The sequence below is a fragment of the Pleurodeles waltl genome, chromosome 1_2 (assembly GCF_031143425.1).
Source record: "Pleurodeles waltl isolate 20211129_DDA chromosome 1_2, aPleWal1.hap1.20221129, whole genome shotgun sequence".
Classification (NCBI taxonomy): domain Eukaryota; kingdom Metazoa; phylum Chordata; class Amphibia; order Caudata; family Salamandridae; genus Pleurodeles; species Pleurodeles waltl.
The window spans coordinates 1,117,889,057-1,117,909,460 of NC_090437.1; the positions used below are offsets into that span (position 1 = coordinate 1,117,889,057).

Sequence of the window (20,404 nt, forward strand, 5' to 3'; positions counted from 1 at the left end):
GCCCTGCGGCATTAGTAACCCAGTAGGCTCCACAGGAACATATATCCACAATTGGTAGCATTCCACCCTCTGCACAAACACAGTTTTTTTGTGATAAAGGTTTAATATATGTATGAAAGCTCACCCCATAATACTTTGGAGGCATTCTTTTTACAACACATTTTTTGCCATAACTCAGCCTGTGGTGGTCCTAGAGCAATGGGACCACCAACAAAACATTTGGAAGGGTGTGTTCTTTCTGTTTTCCACATCTTGTGTGTTACACTAGGTTAGAGGGGACTGAAAATCATAACCTTTTCCACCATGCAGTACATGTTTAAGCTTTCTTATAGCTGAAGCTTTTGTCTTTATAGGTGAGAGGAGTGTGTGTTCTAAGGGCTTTATTTATAATAGTGTTCTGACAGCCTTGCTTGGCTTGCAAATGTGTAATGCACTATGCTCTCTAAGGGCTAAAGGATGATAATTACCCCAAGGCACTAGTAACTGTGTTGGCTACACAGAGGCATCTAGCCATGACCAGTGACATTGCATCTTCTGCTAATGCGCAAACACAGTTAATTTTAGATAAAGGTTTAATGTATGCACAAACATAGTATACTTCTGATAAAGGTTTCATGTACAGCATAGCTAAATATTTCAGCAATTTCACTGAGGACCTGGTACTGCTCCAGCAGTTTCTGGGTTTGAGGGACATTCTGAGCTTCTGACGTTGGAAGAAGTTCTGGCAGCATTCTGTGACACTGTACTCTGAGTGCTTTTGGCACCACAGGAACATCTAGCCACAACCAATGGTATTGCACCTTCTGCTGTTGCCTCTACAGGGACATCTAGCCACGGCTAGTGGTACTGCACATTCTGCTGTTGACTCTGCAGCGACATCTAGCCACCACCATTGGTAATGCACCTTCTGTTGTTGACTCTACAGGAGCATCTAGCCTCGACCAGTGGTTCTGCACCTTCTGCTATTGACTCTACAGGGACATCTGGTAATGCCCTACTGCACTGCACTCGTGTGCCGCTGACTCCACAGTTAACAATTTTAAAGGCCTGCTAGGCCTGAAAATGTATAATGCACTATGCCCTCAAGGGGCTGATTATATGGTTACACTTCAAAGTTCTTTGTCATTCTTTATTCATGCAATTATGCCCTCTAGGAGCTGACTATATGGTTACATGACCATGTATTGCATGCATTGTGCCACCCTGTAAATAAGGCACAGGGATTTTGGCCTCATTGGGCACATTAACATCAAAAACAATGATGTTAATGTGGCGCTAGGGCACTATAAATATGCCCCCTTATACTTCTCCAGCCGTATTCAGGTTTGGGGGACATTCTGAGCTTCTAACGTCAGAAGAAGTTCTGGCAGCATTCTGTGACACTGTACTCTGAGTGCTTTTGGCTCCACAGGGACATCTAGCCACAGCCAGTGGTAGTGCACCTTCTGCTGTTGACTCTACGACATCTAGCCACGACCAGTGGACCTGATGCACTGAACCCTAGTGTCACTGACTCCACAGTTAAATGACATTTAAAAGGCCTCTCTAGGCCTGAAAATGGGTAATACACTATGCCCTCAAGGGGCTTTCTACATAGTTGCACTGCAATGTTCTTTATCATTCTTTTTTTATGTGATTATGCCCTCTAGAGGGTGAATACATGGTTACATGACCATGTTTTTTACAAATGCTGTTTTACAGTGGTGCTCTGTAGGAGTGGTTCAGACCATTGCAGTCTAATGCCAAGTGTAAAAAGATATGCACAAATGCAGTTTATTTCTGAAAAAGGTGTAATGTGCTGCATGGCTGAATATTTCTAAAGTCCCAAACGAGAGGTTGTCATTATCATTTACAATGCCAACAGCTCTAAATCGCACTAATGCGAGACCAATTGCATTGCACATGCTTGTTATGTTTTTTTAGTAGGCATGGGGAGATTATGTGATTTCCCCGGAATCATAGGATGTTGACCGAAACCGATACTCGAACACTGGCCGTTTCGCCACACCCTCTCCCCTTGTTGTTATCCCACGACTGAAAACACCAAACCACAATGTAGGTAGGCACTCATTAAACATGACTTACACCTATTATAGCCCATAGTAGGACGATAAAATATTGCTAGGAACTTATATGAAGGTTTTTAGTCAGGGACTGTCAGTCGGGTGTTGATCAGTTTTTGAGCGGATGTGTATCTATAGCTCTACTGCCGACTTTCTTGGCGAGAGTGATTTGAATGCTATGTTTGTGCATCAAAACCGTTCGCTGTTCAGAACGACTTCCAAGTTATCAGTGCAGAGTAAGCTAATTACATCTCTTGGCGCAGGGGGTGAGGCCAGGAATTGTACACGAAGAGTATTTATGCTTCAATAGAGCACAAGAGCAGCCAATATGCCACATCGTGCTAAAACCGAAACGGAGGAGGGCGGTATCATAACAGTGCAACAATGAAGCGGGTAAAGAAATCACACCTTAAAAACTAGACCGCGACATTTCAATTTCTGACGCTTTCATGCTGTCAAGTTGACGGCCACGTTAAGTGTATGTTTACTGTGCCTAACGGTCGCAAGGGCGGGGCTTAACGAAAAGGGCGAAGTCTGAGCCTCCGTTCACTACTTCCATTGGACGAGGATGGTTTACCTACTCCACAACATGGCCGCCTCCAAAGCCGCATGAGAGCCCGCCCATGTAGCCTAGCATTTTATTTAGATGCTGTCAATGGTCAGCTGCTCTTGAAGACCGGAGGAGGGTGGCTGATGTAGGCCCTTGCCCGTGATGTCACCACGCATGACAGGTGTCAATCACCAGAGGTGCTCCTCCCGCTGCCGTATGTAAATGAGGGCTAGTGACGTCACACGCAGATGGAAAAGGGAAGAGGCAGAATGGCTGCCCAGTGCCGGAGCCCTCGGTGCTCGGCGGAGAGGAAGGGGTTCCGGCGGGAGCTCGACTCCTGGCGTCACAGACTTATCCACTGTGTAGGTAAGAGAGAGAGCCGGCTACAGCGGCCTGCGCAATTTAGTCGTGAGGAACGCGAGGCAGCTTTGCTTTCCACGGAAGTGAGCATGTAAGGTGCCAAAGCAAGAGGTGACCAACGGGAGTTGGGGGTGGGGGAGTTGGGTTAAGCCGTTGCCCGCTGACCCACTCCGACCTAATTACATCCTTACCAGGTGAAAATGACAGCTTTGGAATAACCTAACTCGACCGCGTAAGGCATTTCCGCGCCGGCTTCTTTGCCCCTCTGTGTCCGCCTGTCAAGAGGTTGGGAGGCTGCCGTTGTTTACATGCCCCGTACCCGGAAGAGGGGTGGTAGAGTGGATAAGGACATGGGAGTATTAAACTGAAAAAGGCCTACCTGCATCCGGCTCGCGGCCTTTGACGGTTGGGCAGCGTGAACTTTATTTTACCATGAAAGTCTTGCCTCAAGGGACTGAAGAGTGGAGGTACGGCTGTCAAAGTGACAGGGGCTTCCCCTTACGTAGCGGGGGTTGTCAGGGCATGTACTCCCCAAGCTTTAGTCTGTTGAAACTTTGCACTGTGATCAGCGCGATCGCCGTCGCTCTCTAGGAACATGGCTTCTGGAACCCTTAAATCGTTCATGTGTATAAGATAAGCTCCCCCATCCCTCCCCTCCAAGTGACACGCTCAGATTTGTTTATTTTTGTCTGATTCGGCACACGAGACCTCCGTTAATCTTATGTTCTACACGCACTCTAATAAAAAGCTGCTTTCTGTTTTTGCGTCCTTCATCCCCTTCTTTCAGTAATCGGTTGCATACTGCCCAGTGATGATAGAAAGGGAGGGCACGGAAGCAAACACACCCCTCTCCCGCCTTTGAACCCGGGCTCCGATCCTTCAAACTTAGCACTGAGCGCTCCCCCGCCCTCTACTGCTTTCTAGGAAGCAGCAGCAGCTCACTGACGGCAGTAGGCGGAGTGTGCGCTGTTCTCTGGCCGTGTGAAGCCTGTTTTTTCTTTCATCTGATCCACAATCTCCATTGTGTTTTTTTTTCAGTTTACCATTCAAACCGTTCGCAAAATCCCTCCGCCCTTCGTTTATTTTGCTGCATGCACCTGATCTCATTTTCCCTCCCCCAACTGGTGGTGATCTACAGCCGTGCATGTTCATCATTTTACGTGAAAGCGGACCGAGAACTGCACCCTGTTGCCAATACCATTATGGTCACAGCCATTGCCACGGTGTTGTCGCAGTCTCAAGTCCTTGAATAGCCACCTCCTCGCCAAAAAATCTGGCCGGGATGTGGTGGAGAAATTTTCTCTAAAAGCAATTGTTCATGTCGTTGGCTTTAATTTAATCAGTACGAGACTGTTTCTGTTACACAGCAATCTGCACGAATGGGTTCGCCGTGTATTCTGGCAAGTTGACAGTACAGCCATGTGAAAAACAATATTTTGGGATTTCAGCAGACCTCTGCTAAGAACAAAGAGAAATTGTCTACTCTAGGTATGTCACTGTTTTTATTTTAAAACGAAGTTAGAGACTTGTAAGCATGGAGCTTCTAGAGATTTTAAAATGTGTACTATTTTTTGCTGTCAGGCTAAGAGCCCTTTGCATCGCCCAAGACTATAGTTTAGTGGCATGTTATTTGTATAGCGCAGAACTGACCTGGGAGGGTATCCTGCCAGCCAGGATTCCCCTGATTTCCCTCGATTCTGTAAATCGATTATGTAAAAATGTTATCATCAAAATGCATTATTTTTCGCAGTGATGGCCTTCCTACTCTTTGTAATGTAGAGCCACAGAGTAGCAATCTCTATTACATATGTTTGGTGTTCGTCAGCGGTTCTCCAAGCTTCTAATGGAAAAGAGCACTAGTGTGTTTGCGTCTGTAGTTTTTTTGGCATGTGCTAGAGAACTTGGTATTCGCACCGCTAATAGATGTGCGTTTGTAGTTGACATTTTGTATGTATAGAAATCTATTTCACGGGTTTCAGAGTAATGTCGTAAATGTTCTATATGTAAGTCTCTCTTTGTGTCACAACTGTACCTTGGTGTTTGTTGGAACCAGCTCAGGGTAACTTTGCGACGGAATAGGATGAGCTGCGTCATTGAGAGCACCTAATCTGTCCAAATTATTTGATTCCACATTATTCAAACTAGAATTCCGACACGCTGATGTTTCAGAAGCATTTCCAGGTAATCTTGATACATTGTACGTGTTTTCAACTGCTGCTTAAATTGCAATTTAGCAGACCTTTTCCATGCAGTACTCTTAATCATATAAAAGTAAATACATTTCCTTGAAAAAAAATACATGATCGGTGTTAAAGGTTTCATGGCTTTTACAGCTGGTGTTCTTTATAAACCTTGTATAGTTTTCTGCGTATTGTACTAGCACGGCCCAAGCCATGCAGAGACTTCTGTTGCAGTATGAAGAAAGATTTATTTGCTCTTCTGGTATCCTTGAACGTGTACAGCAATCTACATTTGTGACGGTTATTTGTTTTTGTATTTCTCTCTTTTATCCAACGAGCATTCGATTGATATACCTGAAAGACTGGATTTCTACTGGTTGAAGGTTCAGACAGGCCAGATTTTTATTAGTTTTAAATATTTTTTCTGATAGTCACAATTCATTGCACTTAACTTATATTTTCTTCCCCATAACTTAAATATGTTCATATAATCTTGTTAATCAATTTTATTTTTAAGTCGTTCTTTTTTCAGACAAAACTTTAATAAACTTGCATAACAACAAAAAAGAACTGCTAGTAAAATTACTTCATAGTTAAATGGTAAACATTGTGCCTTTTCGTACATACTGTCAGCTCTGCTGCACACAAGTGATTCTAGCCCCATATAATCATCAACCTTGTACGAAAACAATGACGCGGGCAATAAACGCTATTTGATTTTATGTTATCACAATACAAACCTCCCTTTGTGTTCCCAGTATTGTGATATACATACAGACGCCACATTTGCCAATTTATTCCAATTGGCACTTGTACCGAATCTCCCATTCTGAAAGGTTGTTTACATTTGAAAATATCGAAGCATCCCAGAAAGAGTTCCTTAACAACTTAACTCTTCACCTGTAACTTACTAAAACTTAACATTTACGATTTGCAGGCAGCTGCTGGTCATCAAGTTGCCACCAATATGATTCTGATTTATTACAGAATGTATTATTAAACTTTTCTCACGCATTTTATTTCATATTAGTGATGTAATAGAGTACACATCTAACTCTACCGTTTACTTCCAGTATGTATAAAGAAGGATACCAGTCCTCATTTCAGACTAACATACATACATCATCGCTCTTGATGTCTTGACACATCCCAGTAACGACCAAATAAACGAGATACTTGCTTCTTTCTACTGGTTCTTCTATTAAGGGCTTCCATATGTTTGGAAAAAAGCCCCTTCTTTGCCTTTTGCATTCTGCTATGTATGCTAAGCAATTCCTTGCCTCACCCAGTGCAGTTAAGTCAGATATCCACAAGTACCTCTGATTGCAGCTCGGATTTTTTCTTTTTTTTCCTTTTTTTAAAGAACGTGGAAATATATGAAACCAACAACTAGTGGATAATGCCACTGCACTACATCAAAATGCTGCACATGGGAATGAGGGCGTGCTGTTTCTTGAATATGTTCTGAAAGTGTATACTGTGACGATTTTTTGACATCTCACTAGAACAGTAGCATGGCAGTTAAGTGAGTCACTACAAATATAGTTTGTCAAGTTCAAGACTAATACCATAAGATGCAGGCCTAGGCGCTTGTCTTAATGTGTATACATTTTGTCCCCCTGGTGGGAACTATACAACTGTACCATTTAGAAGCTATGTGTAGTTTTGTTTCAAATTTTATGTAATTTTTATTTAACTGCCTGTAGTAAATATTTTCCGTACTTACCTTAAAAGTGACAAGCCACGTTGCCAGCATTCCTGCTGCCGCTGTGTTTTTGTTTCTTTGTAATGGGCACCAAGATTGATGGGCATTCATCTCAAAGAATCAGTAAATTGTGAGTTCCTGGACCCACTGACCACCCGTGTGTTAAAACTCTTTCTTGGTTTTCCTGAAGATTAGATTCTGCATTTTAGTTGATTAACAGTAATCTGTCTCTATTATGGCTATATTCCTTTCATGCTGCGCTGTAGTTCAAATCTAGTCTTGTTGCAGATCACCATATTGTCTAACACCCTGATTGATTAGTCTGTCAGTTTGGGTTGATTTGTTTTTAAATACTTGTGCCTATCTCTCGTTCTTTCCATACGTTTCTCCTGGCTCACCTACAATAAATCAAGTTGAGGGAAACTGTCCATAGAGACAGCAAAAAGGAAAAGTGAGACGTTTCCATTCACCCATAGCTTTTAAGGCTCATCTGGCGGACAAACGCCCAATACGTTTGCAGAGATCTTTTTCGAAAAACTGGTGCTGCCATGCTGTTTATTCATAACCTTTCCCACACAAGTTTGGTTGTTTCCACATCCAGGGTTAAGCCGTTACCTGGAATTGGCAGTGAATGCTTTGGTAAATACTAGAAGCCCAGAGTTTAGGATGGGTGTGTTGTGCTGCTTTTGAAAGTTTATCATGGCCTGTTCCTGTTGGATTCCTACTTGTATGAATCTCTAGTGGTTCTTCTTCTTCTTCTTCTTCTTCTTCTTCTTCTTCTTCTTCTTCTTCTTCTTCTTCCCCCTCTTTGGAGAGGGGGCGAAAATCACTCTTGCATATACCAACCATGCAGATATCCTTCAAATAAATTCTTTACAAAGTTCCTCATAATTTTCATTGTAAACTTGCATCTTCATCAGCTGTGGATCGGGGCGGAAGGGACTGGTTAGCAGGATGCATTGGCTGAACCCATTTTTCCTCTGGTGCATGCCCCTTCTCAGCATCACCTACATTAGTGTGCCAACAGACAACAGAATGCGTCACCCCCTCACTTCAAAGCAAAGTGTTTCACCCATAGGCCTTAGATCTTCTGGAGGGCAGCCTCCATTGCACTGATCTGTGCACATGTATCAATTTTTTGGGGGGGAAGGGTGGACAGTCAACCCCGTTAGCGTGCTGAATACCTTTTGACAACCATTAAATCAAGGGAGCAGAGAGGTATTTTTATTTGGTTGTCTGCATCCATGAGATGCCCACGTGCAGTGTTGGTGGCATCACAACTGCCATTTTTGCCAATAGTGTTTTCATAACCTCTGTTCAGACTGTGAATAATTCTGCAACTCCATAAGGTGTGTATGAAGGTGATTTCCTCATGCAGCAACTGTTGATTGCCTGCCCTTCTTTTTTTTTTTTTCTGCGTAACATGCTTGTTATAGTGTATCCTATGTAGGATCTTAGGGTCTGATTAAAACTCGGCGGACAGTCTACTCAGTCCCAACGGAATTTAAAACCCATAGGATAAAATGGGATTTACATTTTGCGTATAAGATATGTTACCGGCGTGACAGAGTAACCCGTCCACCAAGTTCTAAATCATGCCCTTAGGCTGCATAATTGTATTTATGTAGCACTTACTACTCCTGAAAAGGCGTCAAAGTGCTTTTCTGCGAGTAGCACGCTACTTCAGAACCCAAAAGGCTTAGTGCTGGATTAGTATAGGGAAATATGAGTACAGTATTGGCATAGGTAGGTATGAGTTATTTTGAGCGGAGTACATCTGAGTGTTGTATTGAATAGAATAATGGAGGGATAGGATAGAGCAGGGAAGAATCCTGAAGTGTTAATTGGGAGATCGTAGTAATAAGCTGAGGTTTGGGATGAATAAAGGAGAAGTAAATGATGGAGAATTTAGTAATTTTTTTTGGGATATCATAGTAGTAAACCGAGGTTTGGGGTGAGCTAGGAGGGGTAGAGGAGGGAAGAGTCTAGGGAGGGTTATGTTTTATATCCTAGTAGGAGAATGGGTTTAGAATGAATCAGAGTGGATATAGTGGATAGGTTGATAGAGATATAGGATGATGGGTATACAGTAAAGCTTTTGAGAATTATTATTATTATTATTATTTTTTTTTTCTCTCCCCTCTTCTACAGTAGGACTAAAGTAGTAAATATATAGATGCATGATTATAGTAACGGAATATGTGTAAGGAATATAATATATTGATATTTAATGCTGTATCACATAAACACAGACTCTCGAGTTGCGGGATTTGAAGTTAATTTATTTGTGTACTTCTTATAACATTCTTAACTCACTATTTCAATAGTGAAATGCTTGTTGATAAATAGTTAAGATAATGTTTACCTATTGTGATAAAATAAAAACAGACACATAAGCATCTAATCAAACAACTCAAACACCATGTAATGACCAAAGAATGTGTCAAACGTAGTTTGTTAAACAGGCCTAAAGAGTATGTATATATTTTAAGATAAAATAATTTTTATACATATTTCTGCAAAGAACTACACCTGTTGAGATGCATATAATCAAATTGTAAATGTTTATATGCACAGGGATATGCAGCCTATTGCTGTTTGAGCATGGTGGTTTATGTAGGAAAGAGCTAACTCTCTAGTCTTCTGAAGATAAGATGGTTATCTGTGGATCTTATATTTGGGGGTCAATAATTTCATGGTTGGCTGGTTGATCAGAGACAGATGTCCAAACGACTCTTTTTCTTGTATGTTGGTGTTTTTAGGGGGAGTGCCAATCTTGAAGCCGAGGTTTCTTTGTTGAATGTATTTGGTGATTTTATTCCTGATGGAAAGTGGTGCTTTTCCATGTATTGCTTTGTGGGTGATACAAAGCAGCTTGAAGGTGGATAATCTGTCAAATCTGTAACAAATGTAGGGCCCTCTAGAAAGGGTAGATGTGGGCTTGTGGCTTTACATGTAGAAGTAGTCTGGCAGCTGATTTGTGAATGTGTTGTTGTTGTTTTTTCATCGTACCTAAAGATGATCTTTGGTAGAGGCCATTGGCGTAATCCATTTTAGATACTACAAGAGCGATAGCAGCCTGCACCTTGTGTGGCAATCCAAGGTGTTGGAAGATGTGTTGCAGAGATGGTGATGAAGCTTGATCTTGCTAATTTGTTCACTTGAGTATTCATTGATAACTTGGAATCCATGGTAATACTAAGGTTTCTAACTTCCTAAGATACTTTAGGAGGTGGTCCCAGATCGTCAGGCCAAGCGCAGAGTGGGTTAAAATATTTCCAATTGCCACATGTGAATATTTCTGTTTTGAAAACATTCAGTTTGAGATGGCTCCATGTTATCTGCTGATCAATGACTTTGAGGCAACTGAAGATTTGTGAGTTTCCAGTGTCTTTGGTGCATTCCAGTTTAAGGAGTATTTGTGTGTCATCTGCATAGTTGTAGAATTTATTGATCATTTCCGGTGATGACATCATGTAGATGTTGAAAAGCATATGTGAGTTAATTGAGCTTTGAGGGACACCTGCTTTTGTGAAGTAGGGTTTGGACGTCAAAGGAGGAGTATGGATGACATTTATGTTTTGTTATGTTCTCGGTTCTTGTAGAGCGCATTGCTTCCAAAAGGCCTCCCAGCTCTAACTGCAGACATCAAAGCCGGAGTCTGAGGGTTGTGTTCTGAATGGCCAGGTTTTTAGTGATCGCCGGAAAGTAAGTTCATGACTGGTACGATGGAGATAATTCCACAGCTGAACTCCAAGATAGGCCATAGACCTTCTACAAAAATTCTTTTTTTTCTTTTTTAAATTTAAAACTGGGGGGATGGAGGCTAAGGCTGCTGACGAAGACCTAACGGGCTTATGGAAGGAGGCCAGAGTCCTTAAGCGAGGAGAACCCCAATTGTATAGTGACCTGTGGACACAGCACAAAGTTTTAAACTTTATGTGCTGTTCCACTGGCGGCCAACGTAGGGAGGCGGTGGCCAATTTGGCTGATTCATGTCTCGGTATATCCTGAAGGAGATGGGCAGAAGCATTCTGCACCACCTGCAGCTTTTTATCACATATTTAGGGGACCCCAAAAGCAAGGTGTTGCCATAGTCCAGCCGAGAAATAAGGGCCTGAATGATCAGTCTCTCTGCAACGAAAGGCAAAATTTTGAAGATTTTCCTCAGGAGCCTCAATAGACCAAAACAGGTAGATTAAATCTTCTGGGCCTGATAGTTCAGGGTGAGTCGGGGGTCAAGCCAAACCCCCAGGCTCTTGATATGTTCCTTCGGAGAGGGCAGATCCATCAGGGAATCTAGAATAGAGGATTTAGGACCTCGAGGTGGACTATGTCCTAATATCATTACCTCCGTCTTGTCTTCATTAAGCTTAAGCTTATGCTGACATTCCGACATCTATCCTGACGCTGCCTGCAAACAGGGACCAAGTGACTCACACTTGGTACTGGGGTTGGTCGATAACTCAAGACCAGTTGTCGTTGGCATAAGACACCACTGAAAGACCATACTGCTTAACTATTTCTGCCAAGGGGGACATATAAATGTTAAACAAAGTAGGGCTAAGAGACGAATCCCAAGGTACTCTGCAGCTGCTCTTGACAAAGCTGGAGGAGAACAATCGGTCAAGGACCTGGAATGATCTCCCCCTCCTAAAAAGAGGAGATCCATCCCAGTGCACTCCCGGCGATTCAGATCTCCCTCATTCTCTGAAATAATATACTGTGATCGACTGTGTCAAAGGCAGCACTAAGGTCAAGAAGTATAATCGCCATCGCAATCCCCTGATCAAGGTGCTTCTTCTGTAACTGCAATCATAGCTGATTCTGTGGTGTGGAGTAGTCTAAAACCCATCTGAGTAGGGCGGAAGATGTCCTTATCCTGAAGGAAGCGCAAAAGTTGGGCATTGACATGCTTTTCAATTATTTTCGAGAAGACTGACAGCAAAGAGATGGGCCTATAGTTGTTGAGCAGAGCAGCATCAAGGTTAGATTTTTTTTCAGAAGAGGTTTAACTGACATGTTTCCATTGAGATGGTACCATGCCACTAGAGTGATACATTCAGAAGATCAGTAAGAACTGGAGCTATGACAGAGGCACCTAAGGCCAGAACATGTTGGATTGTCAAGCAGCGAGCCCGACTTAAGAGTGGAATGTAATTTAGAGACCAAGTCCACGGTAAGAGGGGAAAATTGCAAAAAGACAGTGGAACATAAGGTAGGCTGACCTAAAACTTCAGGGGACTGATGGGCAGTTGCTGGAAAAGCAAAGTAGATATCTGAGATCTTTTTGCTGAAAGAAGAATGCCAGTTCATTGCTATGTTCTTGAGAAGCATCCATAAGCTCACTGTGATTGTGGTTGTACAATTTCTTTAAGTAGGTGAAAGATCTCCTTGGGGGAGTTAGATGACTGGTCAATCCTAGTTGCATAGTAAGTAGATTTGGCCGATTTAATTTCGGCATGAAAGACCCTGATAGCTTTCCTCTAATCCTGTTTTAATTAAATATGATAGGACTTTCTCCATCTCCTTTCTAGACGTCTACATTCCCTTTTTAAGACGCTGGGGATGAAGTGTAAACCAAGGGGTGCCTTTTTCACGACCTCGCCCCATTTTGGTCGAGAAGGGGAGTAGAGTGTCGAGTCTATCAGTGATCCATTGAATTACTAGCAGGTAAGCCTTATTCTCCAAAGAGGAAGGTTTCAGTCTTTCAGGGGTGTTGATCCATTCACTAGCTTTAAGCTTGTGCCAGTGCCGATAGGGTTGAGTTACGATCTGAGACGGACTACCTATAGTAGACGTGGCGAGGTTGAGCGTGACTAAGAAGTGGTCAGACCACGACAAAGGGAGAGGTGGAATGGAGGTTAAACCGGCTAAATTGCTAAAAACTAGATCAATAGTGTGGCCTTTGGCATGAGTGGGGCCCCTAAGTAGTTGGTCCAATTCTAACACAGCCATATCAGTAAGGAAAGTGTTGGCGGAAAAGCTTTCTAGGTCCTCTGTATGAATTTTGAAGTCACCAAGAAAAGTAAAGTTGGGCTTTTTACATATTAGTTCAGTGACCTGCTCCGGGAATGAATGTAGAAAAATTTCTGGGGGACCGAGTGGCCGATAAACCAGGACTCCAAAGAATGTAAACTGGGGGTTTAGAGACATGGAGAAATACGTACTTTCACAGCCAGGTAGCTGAAGGGGGCGTGAGGAAAGCTTTATTGACTCCCTGTAAATAATAGCAATACCCCCGCCTCTTGAGGACTCCCTATCCAACCCAGTTATCATGTAGCCTTCGGGTAGTGCCAGTGCCACATCAGGGGATGACACTCTAGTGTAGCCAGGTCTCTGTAAGAAACATGGCAGTGGGTGCAAGATCACTTACGAGCAAATGTATATCCAGTTTATGAGCTGCAAAGAATGATAATTGGCCAAAAGATCACTACTAGGGTGGTCCTGGGGTAGTGGCCCTATCACTGATTCCAGGTGAGGGTACCAATGGCAGGTGGCACAAGGCCACTTAATATTAAGGGGATCTAAACTACAAAGACATTCTTCCAAAGGGACCAGCCTAAAAGAATGAAGAAATTCAGAAGAGTACATGGCCATTCTCCTCCTGGTAGGACCATGGGTTGTGGCCCCTGGGCCTGGCCAAGCGCAGAAGGGCTTACCTTAGGTGTGCTTTTGGCGCACCCGCTGCGCTACCGCAGCGCTTCCGCTGCATCGTGGCCTTTATACAGGAACGAGAGCAAGAAGGGTAGGTAACTAGACCGCTAACTGAACAAAGATGACTGCTAAAAATGTGCCCAGCGGAGGTAATAAAATTGCCGCTCTCGGCTCCGCGAGTGAGGCTCAAGGCACCATCCAAGTGCACACCCAAGACCACTAAACACGGGCTCAAAGGGGGGGGGTAGAGAAAAATAGCTAAGGTAGATTAAAAAACGTTAAATAGTAAAGTGACAGTGTAGGTCGAGTTAAAAGCAATGTGGTACAATAGAATAATTAGTTAAAAAAAAGCTTTTGAAGTGCTAGTCATCTGCGATCACTTGCAGAATGTGATCAAGGATATCCGCTGCACATCCAAAGCATTGCGACCTTTATATGGGAACGAGAGCAAGAAGAGTGGGCAACTAGACCGCTAACTGAACAAAGATGGACAGGAAAGGTCCATTTGAAATTGTTCTATATATGTTTGGGTTATACAGGTCCAGGTGTGTTTTCTTTAATAATGGGTGTATGTATGCCATTTTAACGTCTTCAGGAAAGATTCCTGTGCTTTAAAGAATTATTGGTGTGGCAGCAGGGGGAGATAATCTTGAAGATGTGTGGTGGACAAGGGTCAGAAGGGCAGCCGGAAGGTCTGCTTGCTTTGACCAGATCCGTATATATTCACTTTGTGATATTTATTTGAAGGAATGCAGAGGCTAATGTTGGCCTATTCTTGGAGGAGAGTTTTGGAAACAGGTTGTTGGTTGTTTCCTTTGTTTTAAATAGGAGTCAATTGTGTCTGCCTTGGTTGTGAAATGATTTGCTAGTTTGTCTGTGAATTCTTGAGTAATGGTATGGATTCCTTCCATTCATTTAGGTTTTCAAAAAGCATTGAATATTTTATAAAATTCTTTGCAGATATAGCATTTTAAATTCTGTCTGAGTAGTACTTTTTTGCTTTGCATATTTTGTTAAGTTTGTGTAGGTGAAGGTTGTTTGTTTGGAGTCAGGTTCGTTGCAGCCTTCTGATTTTTTTTTTTTTTTTTTTTTTTTTTTTTTTTTTTTTTTTTTTAGTTCTGTATTTCTCCAAGGTGCTTGTTTTTCTTTTGTGTTTTTTTTTTTTTTTTTTTTTTTTTTTAATATTTTTTTTTATAGTGGTATTAGGATATTGAAAGCTTCCTGTAGCCATTCAGAGTTTTTGAACATAATTTGTTTAGATCTGTGTTGGCTGTTAGTTGTTTCTAAGTATTCAAAATTAAGTTTGTTCCATTGTTGATAGGTGTATGGACGTAAGGTGGTGTCTGGTGTGTTTATTTGTGGTGTTTTATGTTGGAAAGTTACCAAAATGGTGGTCTGACTATGACTGGTGTGATGCTTTGAACATTAACTAGTTCTCGGTTTGCAAAAATTAAATCTAGGAATGTGTACAATCTTGTATAGGTTCAGTGTGACTAGGCCAGTGATGGCCGCTTTTGGATGGGGCTTATATGGAGTTTGTCAAACCAAATGTTGGAATTCCCAAGAATGCATAGGTTGGAGTATAGTGTTATAAGGTTTGAAACTGTCTAGAAATGTGTGTGGGAATGTTGAATTGCTAGGTGGTGGTCGGAAGAGGAAGATACCAGAGGACGATGGTGTAGGGTTGCATTTGGTGACAAGGGCCTCTCAATCTTGTATGGAGATGTCCTCTGTTTTGCTGAGATTGATTTGCTTCTTTGAATATAACATGTAGTCCACCTCCTCTTTTGCCTTTATGGCTTTGTGTGATGGTTTGCTAGCCTGGAGGAACAGCTTCACGCAACACTGGGGCCATTTTATCTCCCAACCATTATTTAGTTACTTGAGTAAGTCAAGTTGTGTGTCAGTAAGTATGTCATAGATGTGGTACATATTTTTAGAGCATGATTGAGCATTTATTAGTAGGCAGTTTGGAGATTGTGTTTTGGTGGTGGTGTGATTTTGTTTTGTAGACGAGTGATCAGTATTTTTGTTAACTTGCAGCAGGTGTCATTAGTGCTGATATTAACTGTATGAGGGTGACAATAGTGTTGCGTTTCTACATTATGTTCCTCATCCAGCAGGCTTAGAAGGCATTTTATTGGGGCCTGTGTATGTTGGTGGTTGAGACTGACATGGTGAGTTGTGCTCTTTTTGTAGAGTAGCCTTGTTGTGTAATAGACATGGGAATGCAAAATTGTGAAGGGTGGCATGTTTATTTTGTTTGTGTCTGTTTAGGGTGAAATAGTATGAGTTGTGGTGGTGAAGCATGTGGGTCAAATTTTAAGGCTCAGAATTGTGCAGTGGATGAGAGGCGGATGAACGAATATTGCTGTTTTGGGGTGTTTGTGGTAGATGTTGGTAAAGAGTGAAGTTGGTTCAGATTTTGTATTTGTAGTCATGAGGGTGGGTGTAATTGAAAGTATGTGTGATATTGATGTGCTGGCGTCTGTTGTTTTTGTGGAGTAGTGAGGAGATATTGATGTAGTGGTTTTCTGTGAAGGAGTTGTATTCGAGTTACTGCTGGTGAGTGGTATTTGAATAGTACAGGGGGTGGTGCTGTGTTTTGGCAAAGAGTGTATATGGTATGTAAGAGTGGATGGACATCAGTGTGTTAGATTTGATCACTAAGAACTTAGGGTCATATGTACAAACACATTTTCCCATAGAGACCGAATGGGTAAAACCCTTTGATACATCTGGCCCATGGTGTGGTGGAGAGGAGTGTATAGTTATGTGTAATTTGTAAAAAGACGAGGAGGGTGTTGGTGAATGGTGTGATGTAAGCCTGAGTATAGGCTTCGTCATCATAAAAAGCGGTCTGCTAGGAGCAAGTAGAGGATAGAGCTTGTGTTTTTTTTTTTTTAATGAACAGATAAACAGGGAGTGTCTGGATATGTTAAAGTTATGTATAATGTGGCTTTCTGTTGGTGATGAGTAGATGTGTTAGTGGTATAGGGTAGAGTTGTGCTTTGTGTGAGAATGAAGGTGCCATAGTGTTGTAGTAGAATTGTGTATAGGTGTGGTTTGGTGGGTTTCGTAATGGTTGTTGAGACATCCACAGGTTTGTTTGTGGTGCAGGAATAGAATGCCTTTGCTAAGACTTAGCCTGGCTTTTATTGCCACAGCTCTGGGGTGCCCCAAGCCTACTTTTCAGTCCATGTCTACTAATGAGTCCCACATTATTTCTCAGGTCCCTCAGAAAAGTGTTATCTAACATTTTCAAGATGCAAATGAATGTGGCATCCCTTGTCAGTATTTCTTCCAGCACTCTTCTTTCTTTGTGATTGGCATTGAGTAGATGTCCTCTGCTCCCTTTCAGTTGTATTTGAAGCAAGAGCACATATAGAGTGTCTGTTATTAACTGTTGCTTTCTTGACAACTATTTGTTTTCTCCCTTATTTTCCTTAACGGCGTAATTCCCACCCACCCCCGATATATACTATGGCAATAGGGTCCCGCCATGGGAAACCCCCTAGTTTCACATTCTTATAGCACTTCTACCTTCCCTGGCAAGGATTCTTTTGTAAAGACTTAGTTCTGTGGTTTGATAGCATATGTAGTGTGTTGATAGACGTGCATCTTTCAGCTTCTGATGGATACAACTACCTGTGGATTCCTCACCTAATGAATTCTCCCATGGCGCCAGCATTCGACGGAAATCTTCTTCCTAGTCTCTGCACGTCGACGAGGACGTCACTCTAGCCCACGCGACGCCGTCTGACGTCATACAGGCAATAAGAGGTCCTCGACGACGTGCCGACGTCAGTTCCCTTTTTTCCGTGCATTCGAAACGGTTATCTTCGAGGGAGCAACTGTTACTTTTGTGCTTACAGTGTATTTTTGCTGCGTAGTCTTTCGCTGTGGTAATAATGTCGCAGAGAAAGTCTGGATTCAAGCCTTGTCGTGAGTGTGGAGGCAAGATGTCAGTGACGGATCCTCATTCCGACTGCCTTTGGTGTCTGAGCTCCGACCACGACGTCTCGACTTGTGATTCATGCCAGCACATGAATCCAAAGGCCCTCAAGGAACGTGAGGCGAAGCTGTTTTTGGCGAAATCGAAAAAAGAGAAGCATCACAAGAAGTCTTCTTCGCCAAGACATCGGCGTCATCGAGACTCCCGGCGCCGTAGAGAATCACGGCGTCATTCAAGCAAGGAGACTCGTTCCAGGTCTTCGGATCGGCGCCGAAGGACATGGGAGATCAGTCCCACGGTTACGCCGCATCCTTCGACGCCGTTGCCCTCTCCGGCGTCTCCGACTTCACCTGGACAGGCGTCGGTGATTGAGGTATTGGAGCCTCAGGTGTTATCTCCGGCGTCACAGACGTCGAGGCCGGCGTCGGGGTCGCCTCCGAGACAGGCACCCCAGTATCCGGCTTTCCCCACCCCTGGAGCCGATAGTTCCGCATTCTTGAATGCGATGTATGCCATCTTCCAACAGATGGCTCCAGGGGGTGCTCCGGCTGGGCCTTTGGCCTTTTCATTAGGTGATCCTGTGCCTCTTCCGCCGGCACCCTTTATGCCCTTTCTCCCTTTTGGGAACGTGGGCTCGGTGCCGGCGCCGGTGGCCGCTCCGGTGGCTTCAGAGGGATTGGCCCCGGAGATTTCCATCCCGTCGACGTCGGGATTTCGGCCTGTGACTCCGGTGAGGCCATCTGCTTCGACTGCTCTTTCGTCGGCGCCGAAGTTACCTGTGGTGCCGGACACGGCGTCGGTGGCTTCTGAAGATCGGCGCCGATCTTCGACTTCGGTGGAGGCATTGTCGACTCCGCGTATTGAGCAACGGCTTCATTCGAGGAGACGTGCTCTCCGTGTATTAGAGGAGCAGGAGTACCAACGAGCCCTGGAAGAAGGAGAGCTAGAGGACTCGGGTGATGGGCTGCGTGGTCTGGAGTCGCCCAGTGGGCTGGACACTTCCCCTGAGTGGGATCTTTCGTCCCCGGGAGAATATACGGAGGAGGCTGCTTCCTTTCACGCAGTGGTACGGAAGGCAGCTAGTTTTTTGGACCTGCCTTTGCCGGTGGTGGAGGCAAAACAAAACCTTCTAACAGAGGTGCTACATCCGGCCTCAGCTGCGGCGGAGCCTCTTTTGCCATTTAATGACGCTCTGCTGGATCCGGTGTTAGAGGTGTGGAAGAGGCCGGCATCTTCCCCAGCAGTTCACAGAGCCGTGGCCAGGAGGTATCAGACGGCTCCAACTGACCCTGGTTTTCTGTCTAGGCACCCTACGCCGGAGAGCTTGGTGGTGCAGGCCTCCTGTTCATCCAAGTCAGCGCCTGGTTCTTTCCCGACGGTGCCTGGGGACAGAGATTCAAAGAAACTGGATGCGCAGTCCAAGAAGATTTTTTCATCCTGCAGTCTGGCGTTGAAGGCCACCAACGCAACCTGTATCCTGGGGAGGTATATTCATGCTCTGATGGATGACATTTCCTCATCATTTACAGAGCTTCCCCAGGGTCTTTTGGATGTTGTTTCAAATGCCCAGGCTGCTGCGACCCAGATTATCCAGACTGGACTGGATACGACCGACTCGGTGGCCAGAGCAATGGGCACAACTGTGGTGGCAAGGAGGCAGGCCTGGCTCCGTAACTCGGGCTTTTCTGCGGATGTACAGTCCACGTTGTTGGATCTCCCGTTTGATGGGGACAAACTGTTTGGAGCCAAGGCAGATTCGGCCTTGGAACGTTTTAAGGAGAGCGGGGCCACGGCTAAGTCGTTAGGGCTCCAAGCTCCTTCTTCCACGGCCTCTTCCAGATTTTTCAGGAGGTTTCGTGGATTTGGGCGTGGCTCTTCCTCCTCTTCCTTTCGGGGAAGATATCAGCAACCTGCCTCTTCCCATCCCTATAGAAGAGGAGCCTCTCAGCAGCACTCTGCCTCTTTCTCATCCTCTGGCGGGGTGCAGCAGGGGAAGCAGCCTTAGGCTTCCACCATTTCCCACTCACTCCTCTCCTGTAGGGGGAAGATTACAGCATTTTCTCAGCAAATGGACTGTTACAACGGACACTTGGGTTCTCAGTATTGTGGGAAAAGGCTACACCCTTCCCTTTCGGGAGTTCCCGCCCCGCCCTTCTTATTGTTCAGAAGAACACCTCCTGTTGCTAGAACAGGAGGTACAAGCCCTCCTTTCAAAGGGCGCAGTGGAGTTGGTCCCAGAGCAGGAAAGGGGTCGAGGATGTTACTCAAGGTATTTCCTGATTCCCAAGAAGGATAGTCGTTTGAGACCAATCCTGGACCTGAGGATCTTGAATTGGTTCCTCAAGCAGGAAAAGTTCAAGATGCTGACCCTAGCACAGGTGCTTTTGGCGTTGAACAAGGAAGACTGGATGGTGTCTGTCGACTTGCAGGATGCTTACTTTCATATCCCGATACTCAAGTCACACAGGAAGTATCTCCGGTTTGTGGTGTGATCGCAGCACTATCAGTTTGCGGTCCTTCCGTTTGGTCTTACTTCAGCACCTCGAGTCTTCACGAAGGTGATGTCGGTGGTTGCGGCAGAACTCAGAAGGAAGGGGATAGCAGTATTCCCTTACTTGGACGACTGGTTGATCAAAGCCAAGTCCCCGGAGCTTGCGTCGCATCATCTGCAGTCAACAACCCAGTTGTTGTTCGACCTGGGTTTTTCGGTGAACGAGCCCAAATCTCACCTAGAGCCCTCTCAGCGCCTCCTGTTCATAGGGGCAGTACTGGATACAACATTGGGTCGGGCTTTTCCTCCGCCTCAGCGGATTCAAGATATTCAGGATTTGGTTCCAATGTTTCGAAATGGAGCGGTAGTTCCAGTCCTCAAGGTCCTTCGTCTGCTCGGTCTGTTTGCCTCCTGCATTCTGTTGGTCACGCATGCTCGCTGGC

At 44.2% G+C, this 20,404-nt stretch overlaps 1 protein-coding gene across 5 annotated transcripts in view; it reads left to right on the forward strand.

Moving 5' to 3' along the window:
• Positions 1-2,620: 2,620 nt before the first annotated feature.
• Positions 2,621-20,404, forward strand: part of LCORL (ligand dependent nuclear receptor corepressor like) — a 538,841-nt gene continuing 521,057 nt past the window's right edge. For 3 of the 5 annotated variants that reach the window (XM_069202178.1, XM_069202177.1, XM_069202179.1), the window contains exon 1: positions 2,744-2,979. In XM_069202178.1, coding sequence (XP_069058279.1) covers positions 2,862-2,979 — 118 coding nt within the window. In that variant the 5' untranslated portion in view covers positions 2,744-2,861. Of the gene's footprint in view, positions 2,980-20,404 lie in introns of all 5 variants that reach the window. The other 2 variants (XM_069202195.1, XM_069202185.1) reach the window with 2 other exon arrangements.